The sequence below is a fragment of the Eleutherodactylus coqui genome, chromosome 2 (genome assembly GCF_035609145.1).
Source record: "Eleutherodactylus coqui strain aEleCoq1 chromosome 2, aEleCoq1.hap1, whole genome shotgun sequence".
In the NCBI taxonomy this organism is placed as follows: Eukaryota; Metazoa; Chordata; class Amphibia; order Anura; family Eleutherodactylidae; genus Eleutherodactylus; species Eleutherodactylus coqui.
The window spans coordinates 116,355,746-116,376,172 of NC_089838.1; the positions used below are offsets into that span (position 1 = coordinate 116,355,746).

A 20,427-nucleotide genomic window follows, 5' to 3' on the forward strand; every position below is an offset into this window, starting at 1 on the left:
TAAGTATACTCTTGTATTTTTCCTTCCTTTTCACATTGTAAGAAGCTTTTTCTATACAAGACAACATGTCACAGTTGCCTAGCTAAGTTTTTGTTTTATTTAGAAAAGCTTGTGAAATCTAATCTTGCTAATGTGCATGGCTAAATTAACATTGGGCTTTCTGAACTTTTTTCCCCTGTGTGCGATCCAGCTGGCATGCGAGCGGAAGCAAATCTCTGCTCAGCCTGTCCCACGAAGCCTGCCTGCCTCCCTCCACTAGTGGTTGCTATTATGAATAATAGAAAGTGCTGTTATGTCACCGTTATCTGGATTAGGTTTCCTGTTTGGATTTCAAATATCGTGTCGGACCAAAATAAATGCTTAGAGTACGGTAAAAGCACTTGTCGGGAGATCAATACTTTTAAAGAACATTTCAAATAGCCATTCTTACTAACCATCTAAGAGGAAATGACCTGGTTTCATTAGAGGGTTATTCCAGCCTAAAACGTTTTTGCGTATCTCTTGGATAGGTGACAAATGTTGTTACCCCTCTTTAGTGATGGATTCATAATGAGCCCTTTCTATAAATATCTCTTAGGTTTTCATAGAACTTGTGCTAGAGCGATACATGGGGTGCATGATCTATACAGTATCTGCTGGGTTTGGCACCACCAAGGTGCTGGGTTATTAACCATGCCAGACCTCTGGAAGCTTCTCAGTGTGTTGGCAGCGAGGAGAAGCTGGCATGAAGCGCAGAACAGAGGTCTTGAGTAAGCATTTGAATGAGGAAGCTGTGGAAAAATACCAGATCGGCCTCCAAGACTTCCAGTCCAGCATTGTAACTAATTCTGTCTGATAGAGAAGAAGTCATTGTGAACCAACTCAAACCTTCTGCGAGTTTTCAACGTGAGCCTCCCAAGTCATGTAATACACCCTCAAACTGCTTAAAAGATCATACTGGGTGATCAGCATTCACACCTTGGAGGGAGGTCTGCAGCCAACACTATGTATTCAGACAAGTTGCGTTGCCAATTTCTGCAGACCGTGTAAACATTATCTTAGGAGACTCTTCGGATTTAAAAAACAAATAGTGTATTTTATGTTGGCATTTAGTTACTTATCCAATCAGAGGCTGCAGTGTCACATTCACATACTCCTGGCATCCTGGCGCTCAGGATGTGAGTGTCAATGCCAGGAGAACGAGAGGGGGCACTGCTGCCCCTGATTGTTGGGACAGCCGCCATCAGCGGAAGTGAGGTGACCTCTGCTGCCAAATGCCGAGACTGCAGCGCTTGATCCCCACAGCCGCTAACAGTCAAGTAGTGCTGTTCATTACACTGCTCAACAGCATTTTTGCATCTGGTATGTGGTATATCAATTCTTATGGATTTTTGGGTGTAGATTCCAAATTTACCTTTAGAAATGATGTATTATGTAAGATTTTTATGTAATTTAGATCTTCAATTTTAAAAAAAAAAAAGGTTTTTGTGTTTGTGCTCATGGTGAATTATTTATATAAAAGTAAATCGGTGACTAAGCTAAACTCTTTATTTGAATGTAATACACAGTGGATGAAGTTCTAAAAATGGTCACTAGATGGCAGAACAGTGTAGTTGAGCAGGAAGGTTACTGACATGAGCCTATCTGTCCTGCTGTTTAGTGTTTGTTGTAATCTGCATGAAGCACTTCTCTTCATTCTTACCTCAGCATATCGGTATTTTTTTTAGTTTCATTCACAAGTACATTATCAGAAAAACATTACTGAGTTCTGAGTGTTATTTTTTTGTATTTAAAACCAGACAAGATTTGTTAGTACTGTATTATTGTCTATGTAATAGTGCTATGTATCTCAGCAATGTAATAGATAGAATCTGATTCTTCCACTGAATTCAGCACCCCAATATTAGTTGAATCAACCTGTTTCCAAACCAGATACAGAAAAATGTTTTTGATTTGTTGACCAGTGTTATTTTTACTACAGCCAGGCCTAATAAAGGGAAGTCGTCCAGTCATCGGGTGACCTCTTTAAGGCTACCTGTCCATGGGGGATAGTCATAGCGTGATCCGCAGTGATAAATCGCCTGTGGATCACGCTATGAAAAGCTCTCCATAGGAGAACTATGGAAAGCGCAGCCTGACATCCACGAGCGGAGAATCAAAGCGATTCTCCCCTTGCGGGATTAAAATCATGGCATGCTGCGATTTTCTGTGATTCTCCGCAGTGAGCCTGTCAGTGCTCCACTCCCACTAGCGATATTCTGCCTCGGCCGTAGACAGGCAGACTAAGGTCATGTAACTCTCTATGACTGTATGATAATCTGAAACTTTCAGAGTGCAGGATTTTACTGTAGCTTTGTCTTCCCAGAATGGCAGTGGATATACAGCGCTCCTCAGTGATGTCCTGCTGACATGGAAACACTTGGTAAAAGATAAACTTGGACTGATTAGTGATGGCAGCGCAGCCCTGGAGAATTATGATTCCATCAGGAAAACGTATGACGAGCTCCTCAAAAACAGCAATTCATTGGATCTGATTGATTTATTTTCAGCATTCTCAAACCCGGACTCGTCTACGGGAACAAACATGTCTTCTGTGAGTAAGCCATGAAAACAGTTGGGGTTTTCAGTGGAAGCCGTTGGGGGCACTATTTAAAAGTTGATCTACTCATCAATTTCCAGTTCAAACTCTCCATACACGGCTCCTTAAAGTTTGAAGAACTGGAGCCATCAGTATGTACTGAGAAGCATCTGGCTGCTTCTGCAAAACAGTTGTTCCACCTACTTCTCTAACGTGTACGGCCACTTCTAGTTCTTGACAAGAAGGATGAGCCCTGGAGAGGACCTGATGGTGTTCAGGTGTATCATATATGTAAATGATACATACTGGGGGTGATGGAGGATAACACCCAGGGAAGGATGAGGTGAAGCCTGCCTGTATGGCAGTGGACAGGAAAGAATGGAAGGACTACTTAGTGCGCTCCCATGTAGTCCACTCTATGCATTTAGCTGCAGGTTTGAGAGGTGATGGCAGGGGAGGCAAGTAGCGGTCTCTGATCTGCTCTGCCAGTCACTAATGTCACTATAGCTCCTATGGATGCCACAGCTACAGTGTAAAAGTGTGTAATAAAAGAAGACCATGTGAATGTCCCCCAGAGGTCTTATATGATATCATGAGGGACATGGATAGTAAAAAACATAATTACATAAATAAGTAAAACGAAATTACAGAATAGAATAAAAAAATATACATAAAGAAAATAACCCACAGCCGACGCCAACCAAAACCATCACAGTATGCACCCTGTAATCGGAAACCCATATTATATATTGAAAAGTGAGAAACAAAACGAGGAACCTATTCCCATACTTTATTTTAGCGTAAATATACGAATTTAAAAACAATAAAAAAAAACAAGACATTTTAACGTTTATAGTTTTTACTCCCCGAAAAAACTAAAAATGGTACAAAAAGTCAGTGAAAAAGATATTTAAAAATAAATAGCCCTATAGATCACTGGAAAAAAATGCAGCAAAAATAATTTTGGTAACTGAAGGGAAAAAAATGGGGCAGTAAAACCACCACATGGGTAAAATCCTTAAAAAGTGTCTGATCCTTAGGCCTCATGTCCACAGGGAAAATCAGGCCCGCTCCGGATTCTCCATGGAGAATCCGTAGCGGGTCCCTCCTGCCCCGCGGACATGAGGCATAAAAATAAGAATTAAACTCCCCTCTCGCCCACTCCGGATCCTCGGGCATGCGCCGGCCCGAAGAAAAAAGATCTGGCCGCGACGGAGAGAAGATGAAGCCGCGGCGAAGGGAAGAACCGGAGCGGGTGAGTAAATTCCGATTTTTGTCTCCTGCAGATCCGGACGGCTTCCATAGGCTTCAATAGAAGCCCGCGGGAGCCGTCCCCGCAGGAGACCCGCACGAAAATGGAGCATGGGCCAGATTTTTTCATGCTCCATTTTTTTAAAATCACTTTTATTGACCATCCGCGAGTATTTATCTACCCGCAGGTGGTCAATGCATCCCTATGGGGTGCGGATCCGCGGGCAGGAGAAGAGTTAAAATCCGCTGCGGATTTTAATTCTTCTTTTGCCCGTGGACATGAGGCCTTAAGGTACAAAACGGCCTGGTCCTTAAGGGGTTAAAGTATCTTTATGGGTGCGTTCATCCTGGATTTTTTTTTTTTTGCCGTGGATTTGACTCTAAATTTGCATTTCCGATGTGCCCTAATGCAGCGCAAGTTCAGACAGCTAGTTTATGCGGCTAAGGCTCCAATATGCCTAGGGTCTTCTGATGTATAACTCTGATACTAGCTAAAGATGTTTCACTTTGTTTTCTACAGGAGGAGTTACAGGAGTTTCTCCTTGGGCATCCATCAAAAGACACAGACCACAGTTCTTTACCCGTCTCCACGCCATGCAAAAATAATATGGACTTTGTTAAGGTAATTAATAAAAATGACAGCCTGAGGACTTTAATCTGGAGGTCAAGTGGGAATGCTTCTTGTTTTGTGTTGCAGATCAAAGAAGTTGCCAAGAGGATATTTTGTTCCTATTTAAGCCTTTTGGTGAATTCCAAGAATGATCTTGCACTAGCCCAAGTCATCAACTGCCCGGAGAGAGGGTTAGACAGAAAAGCTTTTACAGACCTCAAGCATGCAGCGAAGGATAAGCAGATGTCCCTGTTTCTGGTAGGTTATACTATCCTTGCACCGTCCGGAAGAGGAAAAGACCTACATGCTTCTCAACTGTGGCTAGGCTACGAGCAAGTTCTTAACTTCTCAACTACAACTTGAACTGTTCCTTTTGGTACCTGTATTTTTCAGCAAGTTTAGTGTAGGTATACCTCGATCTACCCTAACATTAAAACCACCTGACTAATACTGCGCACTTTTCTCCAACGCCCTACCAAAAGTTCTAACCCTTTGAGGTATGGACCCCGCAGGACCTCTGAAGGCTTTCACACACCAAGAGGGTACCATATGATTAAAGGACTTGAAATAGAAAAGCAAAAATGTAATTGCGCCAATGCTTTGGATTTTGTTTTACAGCATTTTCAAATGAAGTTAAAATGACTCCATTTGCTGGGTCAGTGCAGCTATGGTGATACAAAACTTATATAGCTTTCTTTTTTTGTATGTTTTACAAGTTTTTTTTCTTTTTTTTTTAAAGAATATTATTTTTTTAAAAAAATGCTTTTTGTCACCATTGTCCAAGAGCCATAACTTTCTTATATTTCCGTTGATTAGGCTGTATGAAGGCTTGTTTACGCCTTGGGCTGGCTGTAGTTTATTAATTGGTCCAATTTTAGGGTATACAAGACTTATTTGATACATTTTCTTATTAAATAGCTTTTCAAACTGGATGCCCAAAGCCCATCCAAAAAAAATAACAGCTTTCTGGCATTAATTGGGCCTTTTTTTTTTTTTAAACTAATAGGACTTTTACGACAACTTTGGTACCGATTTTATTATGTTTTTTACATCAAATTGGAAAAGGTGCTTTTTATTTATTTTTTTTTTGGTGTTTCATGTCCCACTATAGACTTGCATTTGAAATTGCTCAATCACTGTAGGGCTACATGGATGCTGCCATTGCTGTGGGTTGGCACAGCCCAGAGCTTTGAGGGGTCAGCTTGGTGGCAGTGGTGGTGTTGGTCTACTGGGTTTCACCCTTTGTGGGCCCTGTGTTGTGGCAGTGGTGGTCGCTTTATGGTGCTGCATCCAGTTGTGTGAGGACCCACTAAAGAGGTCACCGTGAAGAGGCTGATGGGATTGGTTAAATTAAATACGCCGCGATACACTAGATCAATGTATAATGTGTGGATATGTGTGGTCCATGTAGTATTCTACAATGTTGGTCACTTGTACAATACACTACAATACTTCTGGGTTGCAGTTTGTCATTTTAATTGTAGCCTCTTAAGCCTTGCCACAGACACGGCGTAAAAGAGGACTGTCACACTTGTCAGCAGAGCTTGCGGCATAGCTTTGCAGCCATGGCCTCTATGACTCAATTGCTGCTATTCGATATAGTCTGTCTTCACACATATGGGCTCCACTGCGTTGCGAGCTGGCTCTATCAAGTGAATAGTCCCCACTGCTCCTTGCCAATGCGTGACATCCGATGTCCTCCACCCACTTACATTGAGCAGTGCTGACCACCCACTTAACGGATTCACTGTGCTGGCATGCGGATCTGAGAAGAGCGTATGGGTGAACGGAAGGGAGTATGAAGAAAAGACGAGCAGCCAAAGCTATGCAGCCAGCCCTGCTGACAGACACATGACTGGTCCTCTTTAATAGGTTTGATTACATGGCAGGACTGTAAGTCTTGTAAGTACTACTCCCTCCTTTCTGGGACACTGCGTTACTTTTACTGATCCTTCCTCACTTCTGGTTTATGCCAGCAGTCAGATTTGCCAGTGTCAGGCGGCTGCTGCAAAGGCAGATGAGATCATGAATTGTATCAAAAGAGGTCTAGGGGCACATGACGAGAACATTGTTCTTCCTCTTTACAAGTCACTGGTCAGACCACACATAGAATATTGTATACAGTTTTGAGTATCTGTACTCGAGAAGGACCTATCAGACCTTGAGTGGGTACTAAAGTAATAAACAGAATGGGTGGACCATAATACCCAGAGAGGTTGTCAAAATTGGGGTTATTTATTGTAGAAAAAATACAACTGAGGGGCGACTTAATAGCCATATATAAATATATCGGAGGTCAATACAGAGATCTTTATTTATGCCCAGGACTGTAAAAAAGGGGCAGCCTCTACGTCTAGAGGAAAGAAAGTTTCTACATCGACATAAAAAGGGGGTTCTTTACTGTAAGAGCAGTGATACTATGGAACTCTCTGCCCGAGGACGTGGTGATGGTGCATTCACTAAGCGTTTAAGAGGGGCATGAGAGGCCTTTCGTCAGTGCAACCATATTACATGTTATAGTCATGGATTACTTCTTGGATCAACCACTCTTCTGAAGTAATTTGAACTTCAGGTTTGGCCAGCAAAGAAGTGGTGGATTTTGTTTTTTGTTTCTTTTTTTTTTCTCGTAAAAATGAGGAAAATTGTTTTCTACCTCATGCATTGTTGTGTTTTTGTTTTTTTCTCTGTGTCAACATTGCAGGACAATGGGCAAAATAAGATAGCATCCCAGAAGGGAGGGTGTGTACTTCTCACTTTTCAGAGACTGAGACAACATGTGATAGTAAACACAGGAACTAAGGAATTTCCAGCCAAGAGAAGTGAGGTATTGGGCCCCCTGTCCACCCGCCAGCGATATTTCGCCGCACAGAGGAGAGCTGTCCGTTCTCTGCGGTAAGCCTATCTGGCAGGCTCACTGCGGAGAATCGCAGCATGCCGCAATCTAAATCCCGCGAGTGGAGAATCGCTATGATTCTCCACTCGTGGATGCCAAGGCTGCGCTTTCCATAATACCGATATGGAAAGCGTTCACTGCGTTATCCGTGGCCGGATTATCGCCACAGGCAATGCAATGAACAATCGCCCGTGGACAGGCAGCCTTACTTTGGTAACCGTGCTTCTCCAAGCTTTACATCAGTAAAGGCTCATGCCCACGGCTGTTGCGAATTTCAGCCGCGGGAGTACCGCAGTAGCATTTTTCCGCGGTCTCCGTTAACACTATGTTAATGGAGACCATCCGCGGCGTAAATCCACGGGAAATAGAACATGCCGCGATTTATTTTTTGCGGCGGAAATCCGCGGTAAAATTTTGCGTGTCTACATTGGCAGATTAGGTTCAATAGAACTTAATTGCTGCGGATTTACGCCGTGGGAAACACGGTAAAAATCAGTTCGTGGGCATTAGCCCTAAGTGCCTTACTTTTAATGCATACATTCATATGTGAATGTGTGTCTTGTTTTTTGTTTTTTTGCCTGCCCAGAATATCCCTTTAAGTTTTGTAAGTTGAAAGAGGAGTCTCCATGGATCAGACTCGTTTTTCCAACACAACCCACAAACGCTCAATTGGATTGAGATTGGTGGAATTTGGAGGCCAGGTCAACACCGTCAACTCTTGATCACGTTCCTAATCCATTCCTGAACATTTTTTGTTCTGTGTGGCAGGGCACATTATCTTGCTGAAAGAGGCCACAGCCATTTAGGAATACGGTTGCCATGAAGGGTTGTACCTGATCTGCACAATGTTTAGGTAGATGGTTTGTTTTAAAGTAACATCCACATAAATGCCAGAATCCAAGGTTTCTCAGCAGAACGTTGTGGAGAGGATCATGCTGCCTCCACTGGCTTTCCTTCGTCCCATGCTGTATCCTGGTGCCATCCCTTGCCCAGGTAACACACGGCTGGCTGTCCACATTATGGAAAAGAAACGGTGATTCATCAGACCAGCCACTTTCTTTCATTGTTTCATGGTCCAGCTCTGATGGTCATTGTAGGTGCTTTCAGCTGGGACAGGGGTCAGAATGGGCATTATGGCTGGTCTGTAAGCCTCATGCACTGTAAGCTGTGATGCACTGTGTGACCTTTCCATCATAGTCGGTAATATTTTTTTCCAGCAATTTGAGTTATAGCTGTTTTGTGGGATTGGACTAGATGGGTTAGCTTTCTATCCCCACACAAATCTGTGAACCCACAAGACCTGTCATTTTAGAGATCCTGACTCCTTTAGCTATCATAATTTGGCTCTTGTCAGTATTGCTCAGATTCTTACTTGTACTTGTTTCTCTAGCTTTCAACACATAAACTTAAATGTTTAATGTAAGGTCTGCCACTCATGACTGCCAGCCTCTTGCATTTCCGGGCAGCCGCAAGCATCGCTCTGCTGTCCCTGTGTGTATGGATCCTATATGTCTGTTTTCGTCCAGCGCTAAAAGGATTAACCAGTTCTCTGGCTCCCAGCTTGCCTGTGGGGTTAATGGGAAGTACTCCTCTATTTGAGCTGGTTTGTGGCTCTTCCTCTTTGCCTGAGAATTGATGTGTGTTAGGTTCTGCCGCTCAGCTTTCCTAGATCTCCTACTTCTGTGTGCTCAGTCTGTTCTTTGTCTTGTAGGTCTCCTTCAGCCTTCCTGTGTAGGCTTCTTGTATATCTTTCTGTGTGTACGTTTGTTTTCTGTCAGTTCCCAGTCCTGTTTTATGGTTTGCTCCTGTCCTCTCCTGCATCTGCGCGCATGTCTGTCTGTCTGCTGCCAGTCCCTGCATTCGGTACCCCATCAGGGATAGCCAGACCCAAGGTTCCAGTTCAGGCCCGTCCTTATCAGGGTGATCGCCTTGCTTGTAGGTAGGGGTTTTTCTATTCCCTTTGCAGCCAAGGGTCAGACTCTCATCTCTCGTTTTCTGGTGACAGTCCCTCTTACTGCAGGAGTCAGCTGCCAACCCAACCACACCAGGACTGGTCAAGGCCAGGCTGCTTGGTCGGTCCAGTGGGTCCACACTCCTAATCTGTAACAGTTAACTTCCTTCTGAATATATTTCACCCCCTGACAGGGGCCATTTTCTCAAGATAATCAATATTATTCACTTCACCTGTCTGTTTTAAATGGTCATTCACTTTTCAACAAACTTGTGCTTATGTGATGACCATTGTGAAAACTAACTTGCTGAAAAATGCAAGACACAAGTCATAATGCCCAGAAACGGTGCAACTCCTCATGTATGGAGGTGGCAGCTTCTTCTGAAAACTCATACTATGCTTATGATATGGCTCATCAGTGTGTGTAAATTATTTTTTTATTTAATTACAGGCTGCTACCTCATTCATTAGAGCAGTGGAACTTGGTGGAAAGGGTTATGCTCCATCTGAAGATGATCCATTAAGACAACACATTAAAGGTCTATCACAGTTTGTTCACTTTATTGACAGACTGGATGAAATACTTGGAGAAACTCGCACTACACGGTAATTTTTGCCTCTATCACTGTATCTTTAACACCGTAAAGGCTATGAGCATACTTGGTGGAGGGAGCAGTGATTCCCCTGCCCCCCTCCACACACACTTAGTGCATGTCATTACCAGCTTGTTTGCGTTTGGACAGTACAGTTAGATTGCAGGACTCTCGGTGAGAATCGTGCAGTTCTCGTGCACTAATCACTGCGTATCCAGTTCCTATGTGAAATGCTGAACGATCAGTGTTTAATCTGCATGACCCGCTGCTGATTTTTTTTGCCGGAAATAGAATAACTAACGAGAACAACACTATTCGTATTTAGTTTAGCTCATATGATGATTTACTGACTGATAATCCTTCAGTCTTAAGCCCATTTACACATACAGATGATCGCTCAAAATTCGTTAGAAACTGACAGTTTTGAATGATCATTTTGAATTAGCTACTAATGGCTAATCAGCACATTAGTAGCTAACTAGCTTCATTTGCATGTATTTAGAGAACAGCGGGTGGTCTGGTCTCTAAATACATCACTATTGTTCTCCAGTGGGACAGCAGCTGAAAGAATGTTATCAGTGCTGCCCGTGGAGAACTCAGCGTGTGGTCCCTCTTATCAAGGACGACTGCTTTTAAGCTGAGCTGAACTCCACAATGGACGAAAAGTGCACGGTAAGTGCATGATGGGCACACATTTACAAGCAATGATTATTCCTCAAAAGATGGCTTTTGAGCGATAACCCTGCTTCACAGCATTTTTGTATCTGGCGTGCGATATATCAATTCTTATGGATTTTTGGGTGTAGAATCCGAATTTACCTTTAGAAACGATGTATCGCGTAAGGTTTTTATGTAATTTAGATTTTTTTTCAATATATTTTTTTATTTTTTTTATTTTTTTAAAAGGGTTTTGTGTTTGTGCTCATTTTCTGGTGAATTATTTATATAAAATGAAAATCGGTGACTAAGCTAAACTCTTTATCTGAATGTAATACACAGTGGATGAAGTTCTAAAAATGGTCACTAGATGGCAGAACAATGTAGTTGAGCAGGAAGGTTACTGACATGAGCCTATCTGTCCTGCTGTTTAGTGTTTGTTGTAATCTGCATGAAGCACTTCTCTTCATCCTTACCTCAGCATATCGGTATATTTTGAGTTTCATTCACAAGTACATTACCAGAAAAACATTACTGAGTTCTGAGTGTTATTTTTTTGTATTTAAAACCACACAATATTTGTCAGTATTGTATTATTGTCTATGTAATAGTGCTGTGTATCTCAGCAATGTAACAAATAGAATCTGATTCTTCCACTGAATTCAGCACCCCAATATTAGTTGAATCAACCTGTTTCCAAACCAGATACAGAAAAATGTTTTTGATTTGTTGACCAGTGTAATCGTTGTGTGTAAAAAGGCCTTAAGCGCAGCTTTCGTTTCCTTCTGCTCTCTTCTTTGCTGCATTTTATCAGTTAGGGCTCATACCCTGGCTGTGACAGGCTCCGCCAGCGGAATACCACAGCAGAGTCCGTCACAGCGCCCCCCCCCCCCCCCAAAGACCCCATACTCTCCTCCTGAATCTGCTGTTAGAGTCCCGCATGCGCAGTACAGCGCATGATGCACCAGCAGTGTCATAGGACGCGGCCAGCGAAGCATATTTACGCAATACTTCCGCTGTGCTACAGCGGAAGTATAGCGTGACGGCCGGCTTCCATTGTCTACAATGGAAGATGACGGCGCTTTTTTCCGCGACATGCCGCTGGTTATTTCACGCGGTGGAATTCTGCAGTGTGAACATTGAGCTATTAGATCCCTGTGAGCGCAGAATCTTTTTTTTCTACGCTGGACTTCAAAATTTCTTTCTTGTAAATACAAATGTTCCTAGTAGCACATACGACAAACCACACCGGTGGTGAGACCATGTAGGATGCAGCAGCCACTCGGATCCAGCCCTCATCCGAAGTACACCATAGCAAATAAGAAATGGGGCAGCATCAGTGGGTGTTGGCACTTCCAAAGATTCCTTTATTCTCCCATAACACAAACAGTACAGGCTACGTTTTGGTGTTTGTTGTAGTCCTAAGTTGGCTGATAAGGTGCAGGAGAGTAGAGCTATGGGCTGTAAACAAGCTACAGTCCAGCCTCTCAACAAGCAGGAAACGGCAAAAAGTAGCAAATTACATATTTGTGACTTTTTAAATGGCTATTTCCAAAATAGACTGATCACCTTTCCATAGGATCGATAATGAGTCTGATCAGTGGGGGAGCCACAATTAAGATCTCCACTGATCTGGAGTACAAGTCCCGAGATTCTCTCGTCTTCTCACTGCAGGCTCGTTACACCCACCTACAGTGACGTGGAGAATGAATGGAGCAGCAGTCGAACATGGATGGCACCGCTCCATTCATTTTAATAGGGCCGACGGAAATGGCAGCATACAAACACCCTGTTCTCTCTGGCAGTGCCATTGAAATTGAATGGAGTAGCACTTCACATGCATGAATGTTGCTCCTTTAAAGGGGTTGTCCCGCGGCAGCAAGTGGGTCTATACACTTCTGTATGGCCATATTAATGCACTTTGTAATGTACATTGTGCATTAATTATGAGCCATACAGAAGTTATAAAAAGTTTTATACTTACCTGCTCCGTTGCTAGCGTCCTCGTTCCCATGGAGCCGACTAATTTTCGCCCTCCGATGGCCAAATTAGCCGCGCTTGCGCAGTCCGGGTCTTCTGCAGTCTTCTATGGGGCCGCTCGTGTAGAATGCCGGCTCCGTGTAGCTCCGCCCCGTCACGTGCCGATTCCAGCCAATCAGGAGGCTGGAATCGGCAATGGACCGCACAGAAGCCCTGCGGTCCACGGAGACAGAGGATCCCGGCGGCCATCTTCAGCAGGTAAGTATGAAGACGCCGGACCGCCGGGATTCAGGTAAGCGCTGTGCGGGTTGTTTTTTTAACCCCTGCATCGGGGTTGTCTCGCGCCGAACGGGGGGGGGGGGGGGTTAAAAAAAAAAAAAAAACCCGTTTCGGCGCGGGACAACCCCTTTAATCTTCTCCTTACTGGACGGGAGTATATCAGCAAGCCTGCACTGAGGAGGGGAGGGAGACCTGGATTGGAGGGGCTCTTAGTGGTGAGACCCCAATCAATCTGACTGTGGATGGATGAGAAGTCATTTCTGGTACAACCCCTTTAACACCAGGAAACTGTTGCAAATCATTTCATTTTTCCCACTATCTAAACTGCAGAGATCTCTCTGTCCTTGATTCCTCTTAGTATTGCTAGTATTGCTTAAACATCTCAAATCCTTGGCTGTGAGAGCAGAGGAGGGGAAAGGTCAGGTCTTCGGTGTGTTATTATAGACTTTTCTTTAGAACTTGAAAATGCCGGAAAACAAACTTGTCACAAATTTGCCACCAAAAACTGCATAAAACTGTTTTTTTTTTTCTTGTTCTTTAAACAGCCTAAAATGAAGACTGTGTGAAGCTAGCCTTGCTGAGCAAAAAATAAATAGTTTTTTAGTTTACAGAGTGATTGTGTTTAAAGCTTAAAAACGTGGTATTTCAGAGATTGCTGCAGATCATCTCTTCATCACATTCGTCTCACAGAACACTTCCTTTAGGCCTCATGTCCACGGGGAAAATCAGGCCCGCTACGGATTCTCCATGGGAATCCGTAGCGGGTCCCTCCTGCCCCACGGACATGAGCGCTTAAAATAAGAATAACTTACCCGCAGCGAACCGGGCAGCTCTTCTCTTCTTCACGACCGGATCTTCTTTCTTCGGCTGGCGGATGTGCTCGGCACGCCGGCTGCGTGCCGTGCACATCTGCCCGGCCAAAGAAAGAAGATCCGGCCGTGAAGAAGAGAAGAGCTGCCCGGTCCGCTGCGGGTAAGTTATTCTTATTTTAGGTCTCCCGCGGATCCGGACAGCTTCCATAGGCTTCAATAGAAGCCTGCGGGAGCCGTCCCCGCGGGAGACCCGCACGAAAATGGAGCATGTCACATTTTTTTTTTAAATTCCCTTTTATTGACCATTCGCGGGTATTTATCTACCCATGGGTGGTCAATGCATCCCTATGGGATGCGGATCCGCATGCGGGTGATCCGCTGCGGATTTTAAATCCTATTTTGCCCGTGGACATGAGGCCTTAGAGAATCGTGTCCAGCACATCCATATTTGTACCAAGTGTCCAGGAGAAAGGCAGATGACGCAGAATTCACTGCTGCACTTCTCGCCCTTTTTTTGTTTTTCCCCGTTTTTAGTTTTTCGTTTGTTAGGCTAACAGTTGGGCAGCCACCATTTTCCAAGTAATCTCCGCATTGTGGAGTGATCTCTGCTCTGTTTTTGAGATTGCTGTGAAATGTTGTCCAGACTGGTTGAATATGTGACATTCTTTCCGTTTTTTGGAATTGTAATTATGACTCTGTTTTATATTTTAACAGGCACTTGGAAATTGCCCATATCCTTGTTTTTTAATAAAGTTCTTTATTCTTTTTCCAGCAGAGAATTGCTTTCAGAGAATACGCACTTCTCAACAGTTCAGCCATCTGATGATTTTGTCTTTTTATGTGATTTAGTCATTCTAGAAAAAGTGTTTCTTCTTCAGAAGAGGGTTGCACTTGCAAAAGTGCAAAGTTCAGCATGGCTGTTCGGAAATGTTCTCAGTAGTGTAGGTTTTTATTAAAACCACCTTGCACATTACAGTTGGTGCTCTGAGCACATCGCCTTTTACTTTACAAATAAAGGAGGAGAGGCATTTTAGGATTTTTGAGCATGGTGAAGGATACTAGAAGGCCTACACTAACCTACACGCTAAGATGTTGGGGAAAAAGACCCTATGTAATTGTCCGAACAGTCTGGTTTGGAGCTCCATAGACCTAAAATACAACAAATACGTCACAAAGTGATGCAATGAAAAAGGGGTTTGGTACCATGTTAGCCAGTAGAGCACAATGGGATTGTTTCCAGCAAGAGAAACCACGTAATCTTGTAGATATACCTTTTAATGGCTAACAAAAATACATGATGTTAGAGCGAGCTTTCAAGCCTACTCCTGAGGAAGAAACCGGAGTAGGTTCAAAAGCTTGCTATAACACGTATTTTCGTTAGCAATTAAAAGGTATCATATCTACAAGATTACGTGGTTTGTCTTGCTAAGAACAATCACATAAAGTGATGCAAATAACACTGTATGCTTACTTATGAGGGTATTGATACTTCTGATGAAGCTGGCTATATGTACACTTAGACTCCAGTTTATTTTCTTTGCTTTGTAGAAAAAAAAATATATTTACAATTGTTGTAGAATTTATGATACAATGAAACGCGGCCCAAATAAAGCCATCTTTTGAGTGATAATCGTTGCGTGTAAATGTGTGCTCATCGTGCACTTACCGTGCGGTTTTCGTCCATCGCTGAGTTCAGCTCAGCTTAAAATCCGTAGTCCCTGATGAGGGACTGCAGGCTGAGTTCTCTGCTGTATTGCTGGAGAACAATAGCAATGTATTTAGAGAACAGACCACCCGCTGTTCTCTAAATACATGCAAATGCAGCTAGTTAGCTACTAATGGGCTGATTTTGCATTAGCTACTAATAGGCTAATGATTGCTCAAAACTCCGTTTCTGATGAATTTTGAGCGATTATCTGTGTGTGTAAATGGACCTTAAGTGGCTGAAGTCATCCCCTCTTTCTCTTCAGAAATGCCGGCGAGCTAATCCTATCAGCAATAAAGATGCATCTGATGAAAGGAAGAAGCAGCGGGGATTCTTTCAGTGAGGCTGTTCTAGAAGTGGCACAAGATTTGGATTTAAGGATTAAAAACCTTATTAATTCATTCAGTGAGAATGAGCCCTCCACAGGCATCAGTCCGGCACGGGTATGCAGGATATTATACATGTTTGTCCATTTTCCTTACACATGCTTAAGGCTGGATTCACACGAACGTATATCGGCTCGGTTTTCACACCCAGCCGATATACATCGTCTCTCTCTGCAGGGGGGGAGGATGGAAGAGCCAGGAGCAGTGCTCTGAGCTCCCGCCCCCTCTCTGCCTCCTCTCCGCCCCTCTGCACTATTTGCAATGGGGAGAGGCGGGATGTGGTTGGGGCTAATTCGCGGAACTTAGCCCCGCCCCATCCCGCCTCCTTTCATTGCAAATAGTGCAGAGGGGGTGGAGAGGAGGCAGAGATGGGGCGGGAGCTCAGTTCCTGCTCCTGGCTCTCCCATCCTCCCTCCCCTGCAGATGAGGGCGACGTATATTGGCTCGGTGTGAAAACCGAGCCGATAACGTTCGTGTGAATCCAGCCTAATCATGTGTAATTTTACTATTATTTACTTACATACTTTCTGTTTTATCCAATGAATGGGGACGAGTGTGTATTTATTTGGCCCTAATCATGGTAAAGTTGGGCAAAGATATGATAAATTTTACCAAATCAAATCCTTTTACCACTTAACGCAGGTGCTGAGTTTCTTTGCTCTTTCTTCTAGTAAGCTATGAAGGGCTATTGCGCACTAATGGATTTGTACCGCGGTTCCTGCGGAGGAATTCCGCAGCTAGTAGGTTCTATTGAACCTAATAGCTTTTCTGCCAGCCAATGCCGCCACGCAGAATTTTACTACAGATTTCTGCAGTGGGAAATAAATCGCGGCATGTTCTCTTTTCCGTGGATTTACGCTGCGGGAGGTCTCCATTAATATAATATTAAAGGAGACTGCGGAAAAATTAGAGTTTTTCCGCAATCACAAGCGGACGTGTTTTGCTTACCACCGTGGTACGAAGCAGCGTAAGTCCGCGGGCGTATCCCGCTCCGTCCGTGGGCATGAGCCCTTTGTCTAGTTATTGTTTGTGCTTGGTGTAATGGAATTCTATTCTGTATATTTCTAGCCTAGAGTTCATGCAATAAACCGCGGCACGGCTTTATGTGGTAGAGAGACCATAAAAACATTGCTGATACTTTTGGATGAAGAAGCTGCCTGCTGTCCCAGTAGAAACAAAGCAGAGCTGTTGTGTGCAAATGAAGAAAATACCATCTTTGGAGCCATTTCTCTCTTGTCCCTTTTTAGGTATGGCTTTTATGTATCTGATTTGTGTGAAAATGCTTGCGATCAAATTCTAATGTTGGCCATGACTGTTGCCAGACCTGTGTAACTTACCAGTGCAACAAAATGCATATATGATCTACTGGGATCTCACCCCCTTTTCCCCTTTTAATAATAGACCTTTATTAGAAAAGCAACAGCACTGGTTGGGGTAAGGGCGCAGCTAAGGGAGCTGCCAATAAACAACGTTGAGCGGCTCTACTCAAAGTAACACCATTATGAGAATGCTCCGAGTGCACCCTCAACTGTTCTCCTCAAGTTATAGGAGATGGGATCTCTCGTATACCACCCTAATGATATTGCAGCGCTCTTTTCTGAACGTTAACTTAAACTTTTTAATCCCCCTAATAGTTTGCTGAATGATGAGGCTGCTCATACAGCATGTCTCAGACGATTTAGCATCCTCTCACCTTCTTTCCCTCTCAACTGAAGCACTCTTTAATCGTCCAGTTACAGGGAGGAGTTTTTTTTATTTTTAAGGCTGTTGCACAATAAACCCCTACCCCCCCCTCTTTTGGGGGGAGTGGAATGGGAATATGTAAATTATATGTATCAAAAAATAAAAAATAAATAAAAATATATATATATATTTATATTTATTTTTGCCATGCAGGATAAAAAAGTGTTCGGTCGTTACAGAGGCAACTATAACAAATATCAGGTTTTTATTTAGTTTTTTTTTTTTTTTTTTAATAAGAGGGGAAAGTGCTTAAGTTATTATTATGATTATTTCCTTTTTTTTTTTTTTTACTATTTGTTATGTTTTTATTCTACATTTTGTCTGTCACTGCTGAAGCTATGATCACTCTGATAAAATACACTGCAGTTTATTGTACTGCAGTGCATTATTGCTTGTCATAGCGATCACAGGCCATGGTAGAACCTAATGCCATTGACTGGCAATCGGTTGCCAAAGCAACACTTTGATTACATGATGGGGGGGACAATATCACAAAGGGAGTGCCATCCCTTTGTGAACCTTTTACATGCTGCGATCAACATTGATCTCAACATGTAAGGAGTTAACAGTGAATATTTTGTGTTCTCATCAAACCCCACTGTTGCAATGGGTGCCCAGCTGTTAGTCAAAAGGGGCTTCCGCTACAGCTGGCATAGACTAAGCTTCTGAGCCCACAACATTCATAGGATGTAGCTGTATACCCATTTTCGTGGGAACCCTTTAGCACCTTCCAGCCCCAGAGCATATATGTAAAGCGACCCTCTGGCCTTTGACTAATAAAGATGGCTGAAATCCTTTTCTGACTACTTAATCGACCCGTGTAAAAGGACCCTTAGGCCATATTCACACGCAGCAGATTTGTTGTTAAAATTTCCATATTACTCAGACTATCTTCCCTTCCCTATTTACTCTTTTCTTAGAACTCCTGAGCAGTATAATGGATCACCAACTAAACCCCTAAACCAACGTGTCCAGCAGTGCATGGCCAAAAACAAACCCAAGGTAAACCTGGACTAACACCTACATTTGTTATTTTAATGCATATCTCTATATTCTCAGTAACTTGTGTGTGTGTGTGTGTGTGTGTGTGTGTGTGTGTGTTTGTATAAAAAAAAATTATAATTATATATATATATATATATATATATATATATATATATATATATATATATATATATATATATATATATATATACACATTTTTTTTTTTTTATCCCTCTCATTCATTGTGTAGCTGCACCCTAGTATATCCAAGTAAGTAGTGTTACCTGGGTTAGTGATTCTTTTCTAGCTTAAACTTCTGGCCTCCAGATGTACATGTGATCTCAGTTCTAACCAGCTCAGAACTACTAGCCGTTATGCTGTCTGAAAACTATTAGTTTTTCAGTCTAAGTGATGTCGTTGCATGAATCCTACCACAGAAACTGTCTAGATGGACACACACACTCCTGTCACAGTTACTGATGATGATCAGCATTATTCTGTGTTAAGCCGTATGCAATCATTTAGGAGGGGGCCCTTCAGAAGCCCCCGAATGCCGATCAGGGCATTTTATATGCCACTGTCAGAACTGATGGCGGCATTTAAAGGGTTAAGAGCTGTGATTAGTGTGAACTCTGATTGTAGCCTTTGCCAGCAGGTGTCATCTGTCAAAAACAGCTGACACCCGCAGTGTATAGCGCAGGCTCGGCTGCCGAGCCTGCTCTATACAAAGACACCTGGTGTGCATCGTGTCGGGATGGGGTTAAATTGTCACCCCAAGCAAGTAAAATGGCGCAGCCTCTAGCTAATGCTGTGCTCATACATGATTGGATATATGTGAATGTAAAGAGCTCACTCTCAAGATGGTGCTCGGTATGTATCGGACAGGCGGCTGCACTGCATGGAAGTGGCTGTAATGCGCAGAGGAGACCTCCAGAGTGTGACAGGCCAGTAGGGATGGGAAAAATGTTACTCTCCTAAATACCCCTTAAGGTTCACTCACACTGGCGTATTTTCACTGCATACATCGTGCGCGTATTAAAGGAACTAGATTTTCATTGATCCATTCACGTTAGTGGGTAAACACTGCGTCTAGATACGCTTGAGAAAAAGATTGCAGCATGCTCTATTTCTCAATGTATTTTCTATAGTAGGCTGTAGCCAGCTCTGCCGGCATCCTAAAGAACCGTAAACCGCTGCTGGGCGCCGCAGCGGTTTCCGCATAAAGTTGTGGCAATGAGCCTTTAAGCATTTCTTGATCGAGTTTACTGCTTTATTAAAGCAGGACGTGTCACTCTCTCTCTTATTCATAATGTGGCCTTTTGTGTTCACTCAAGAGGCTGTCTTGTGCTGTGGGGGCTGGTGGGAGAATACAGCCTGGAAGTGCTTGGCCGATTCCATAGGAAGGTCTATAAATTCACATGGGTATGGAGTGTTTTTTATGTGTTTTTTGCCCTTTTTCCGCTCTTAAATAGTTAAATTTTTCTTATTTGGGATATTATTCAGTCTTAAGAAATGGTTCAGGGCTGGGTAATAGCCACCCTTTAAGCCTTGATGGCAATTTTTAAAAGTAGTAGTTAGAGATGAGCGAGCATACTCGCTTAGGCAAACTACTCGAACGAGTATTGCCTTATTCCAGTACCTGCCCGCTCGTGTCTAAAGATTCAGCTGCCGGCGCGGGTGACAGGTGAGTTGCGGCGGTGAGCACGGGGGAGAGAGGGAGAGAGAGATCTCCCCTCCGTTCCTCCCCGCTCTCCCCCGCCGCTCCCCGCCAGCTGCCGGCACCCGAATCTTTAGAGACAAGCGGGCAGATACTCGACTAAGGCACTACTCGCTCGAGTAGTTAGCCTCAGCGAGTATACTTGCTCATCTCTAGTAGTAGTATATTAGCTGCTTTTATAACCCTGTGACCATTAGAATTGTAGTCCTGTTTTTTTGCATTATGTAATTAAAGGTACATTCAGACCTGCATCCAAACCTCCTGTTTATTTCAATTGTTTGTCAGTATAAATGAAGCAAAACAAGGAAA

General features: G+C 43.3%; 1 protein-coding gene across 4 annotated transcripts in view; it reads left to right on the forward strand.

Annotated features, from left to right (window-relative positions):
• Positions 1–20,427, forward strand: part of PARPBP (PARP1 binding protein) — a 57,952-nt gene that overhangs the window by 35,690 nt on the left and 1,835 nt on the right. For all 4 annotated transcript variants that reach the window (XM_066591416.1, XM_066591418.1, XM_066591415.1 and 1 more), the window contains 7 exons: positions 2,345–2,572; positions 4,329–4,430; positions 4,506–4,676; positions 9,714–9,868; positions 15,554–15,731; positions 16,743–16,921; positions 18,338–18,419. In XM_066591416.1, coding sequence (XP_066447513.1) covers positions 2,345–2,572; positions 4,329–4,430; positions 4,506–4,676; positions 9,714–9,868; positions 15,554–15,731; positions 16,743–16,921; positions 18,338–18,419 — 1,095 coding nt within the window. The remainder of the gene's footprint in view (positions 1–2,344; positions 2,573–4,328; positions 4,431–4,505; positions 4,677–9,713; positions 9,869–15,553; positions 15,732–16,742; positions 16,922–18,337; positions 18,420–20,427) is intronic.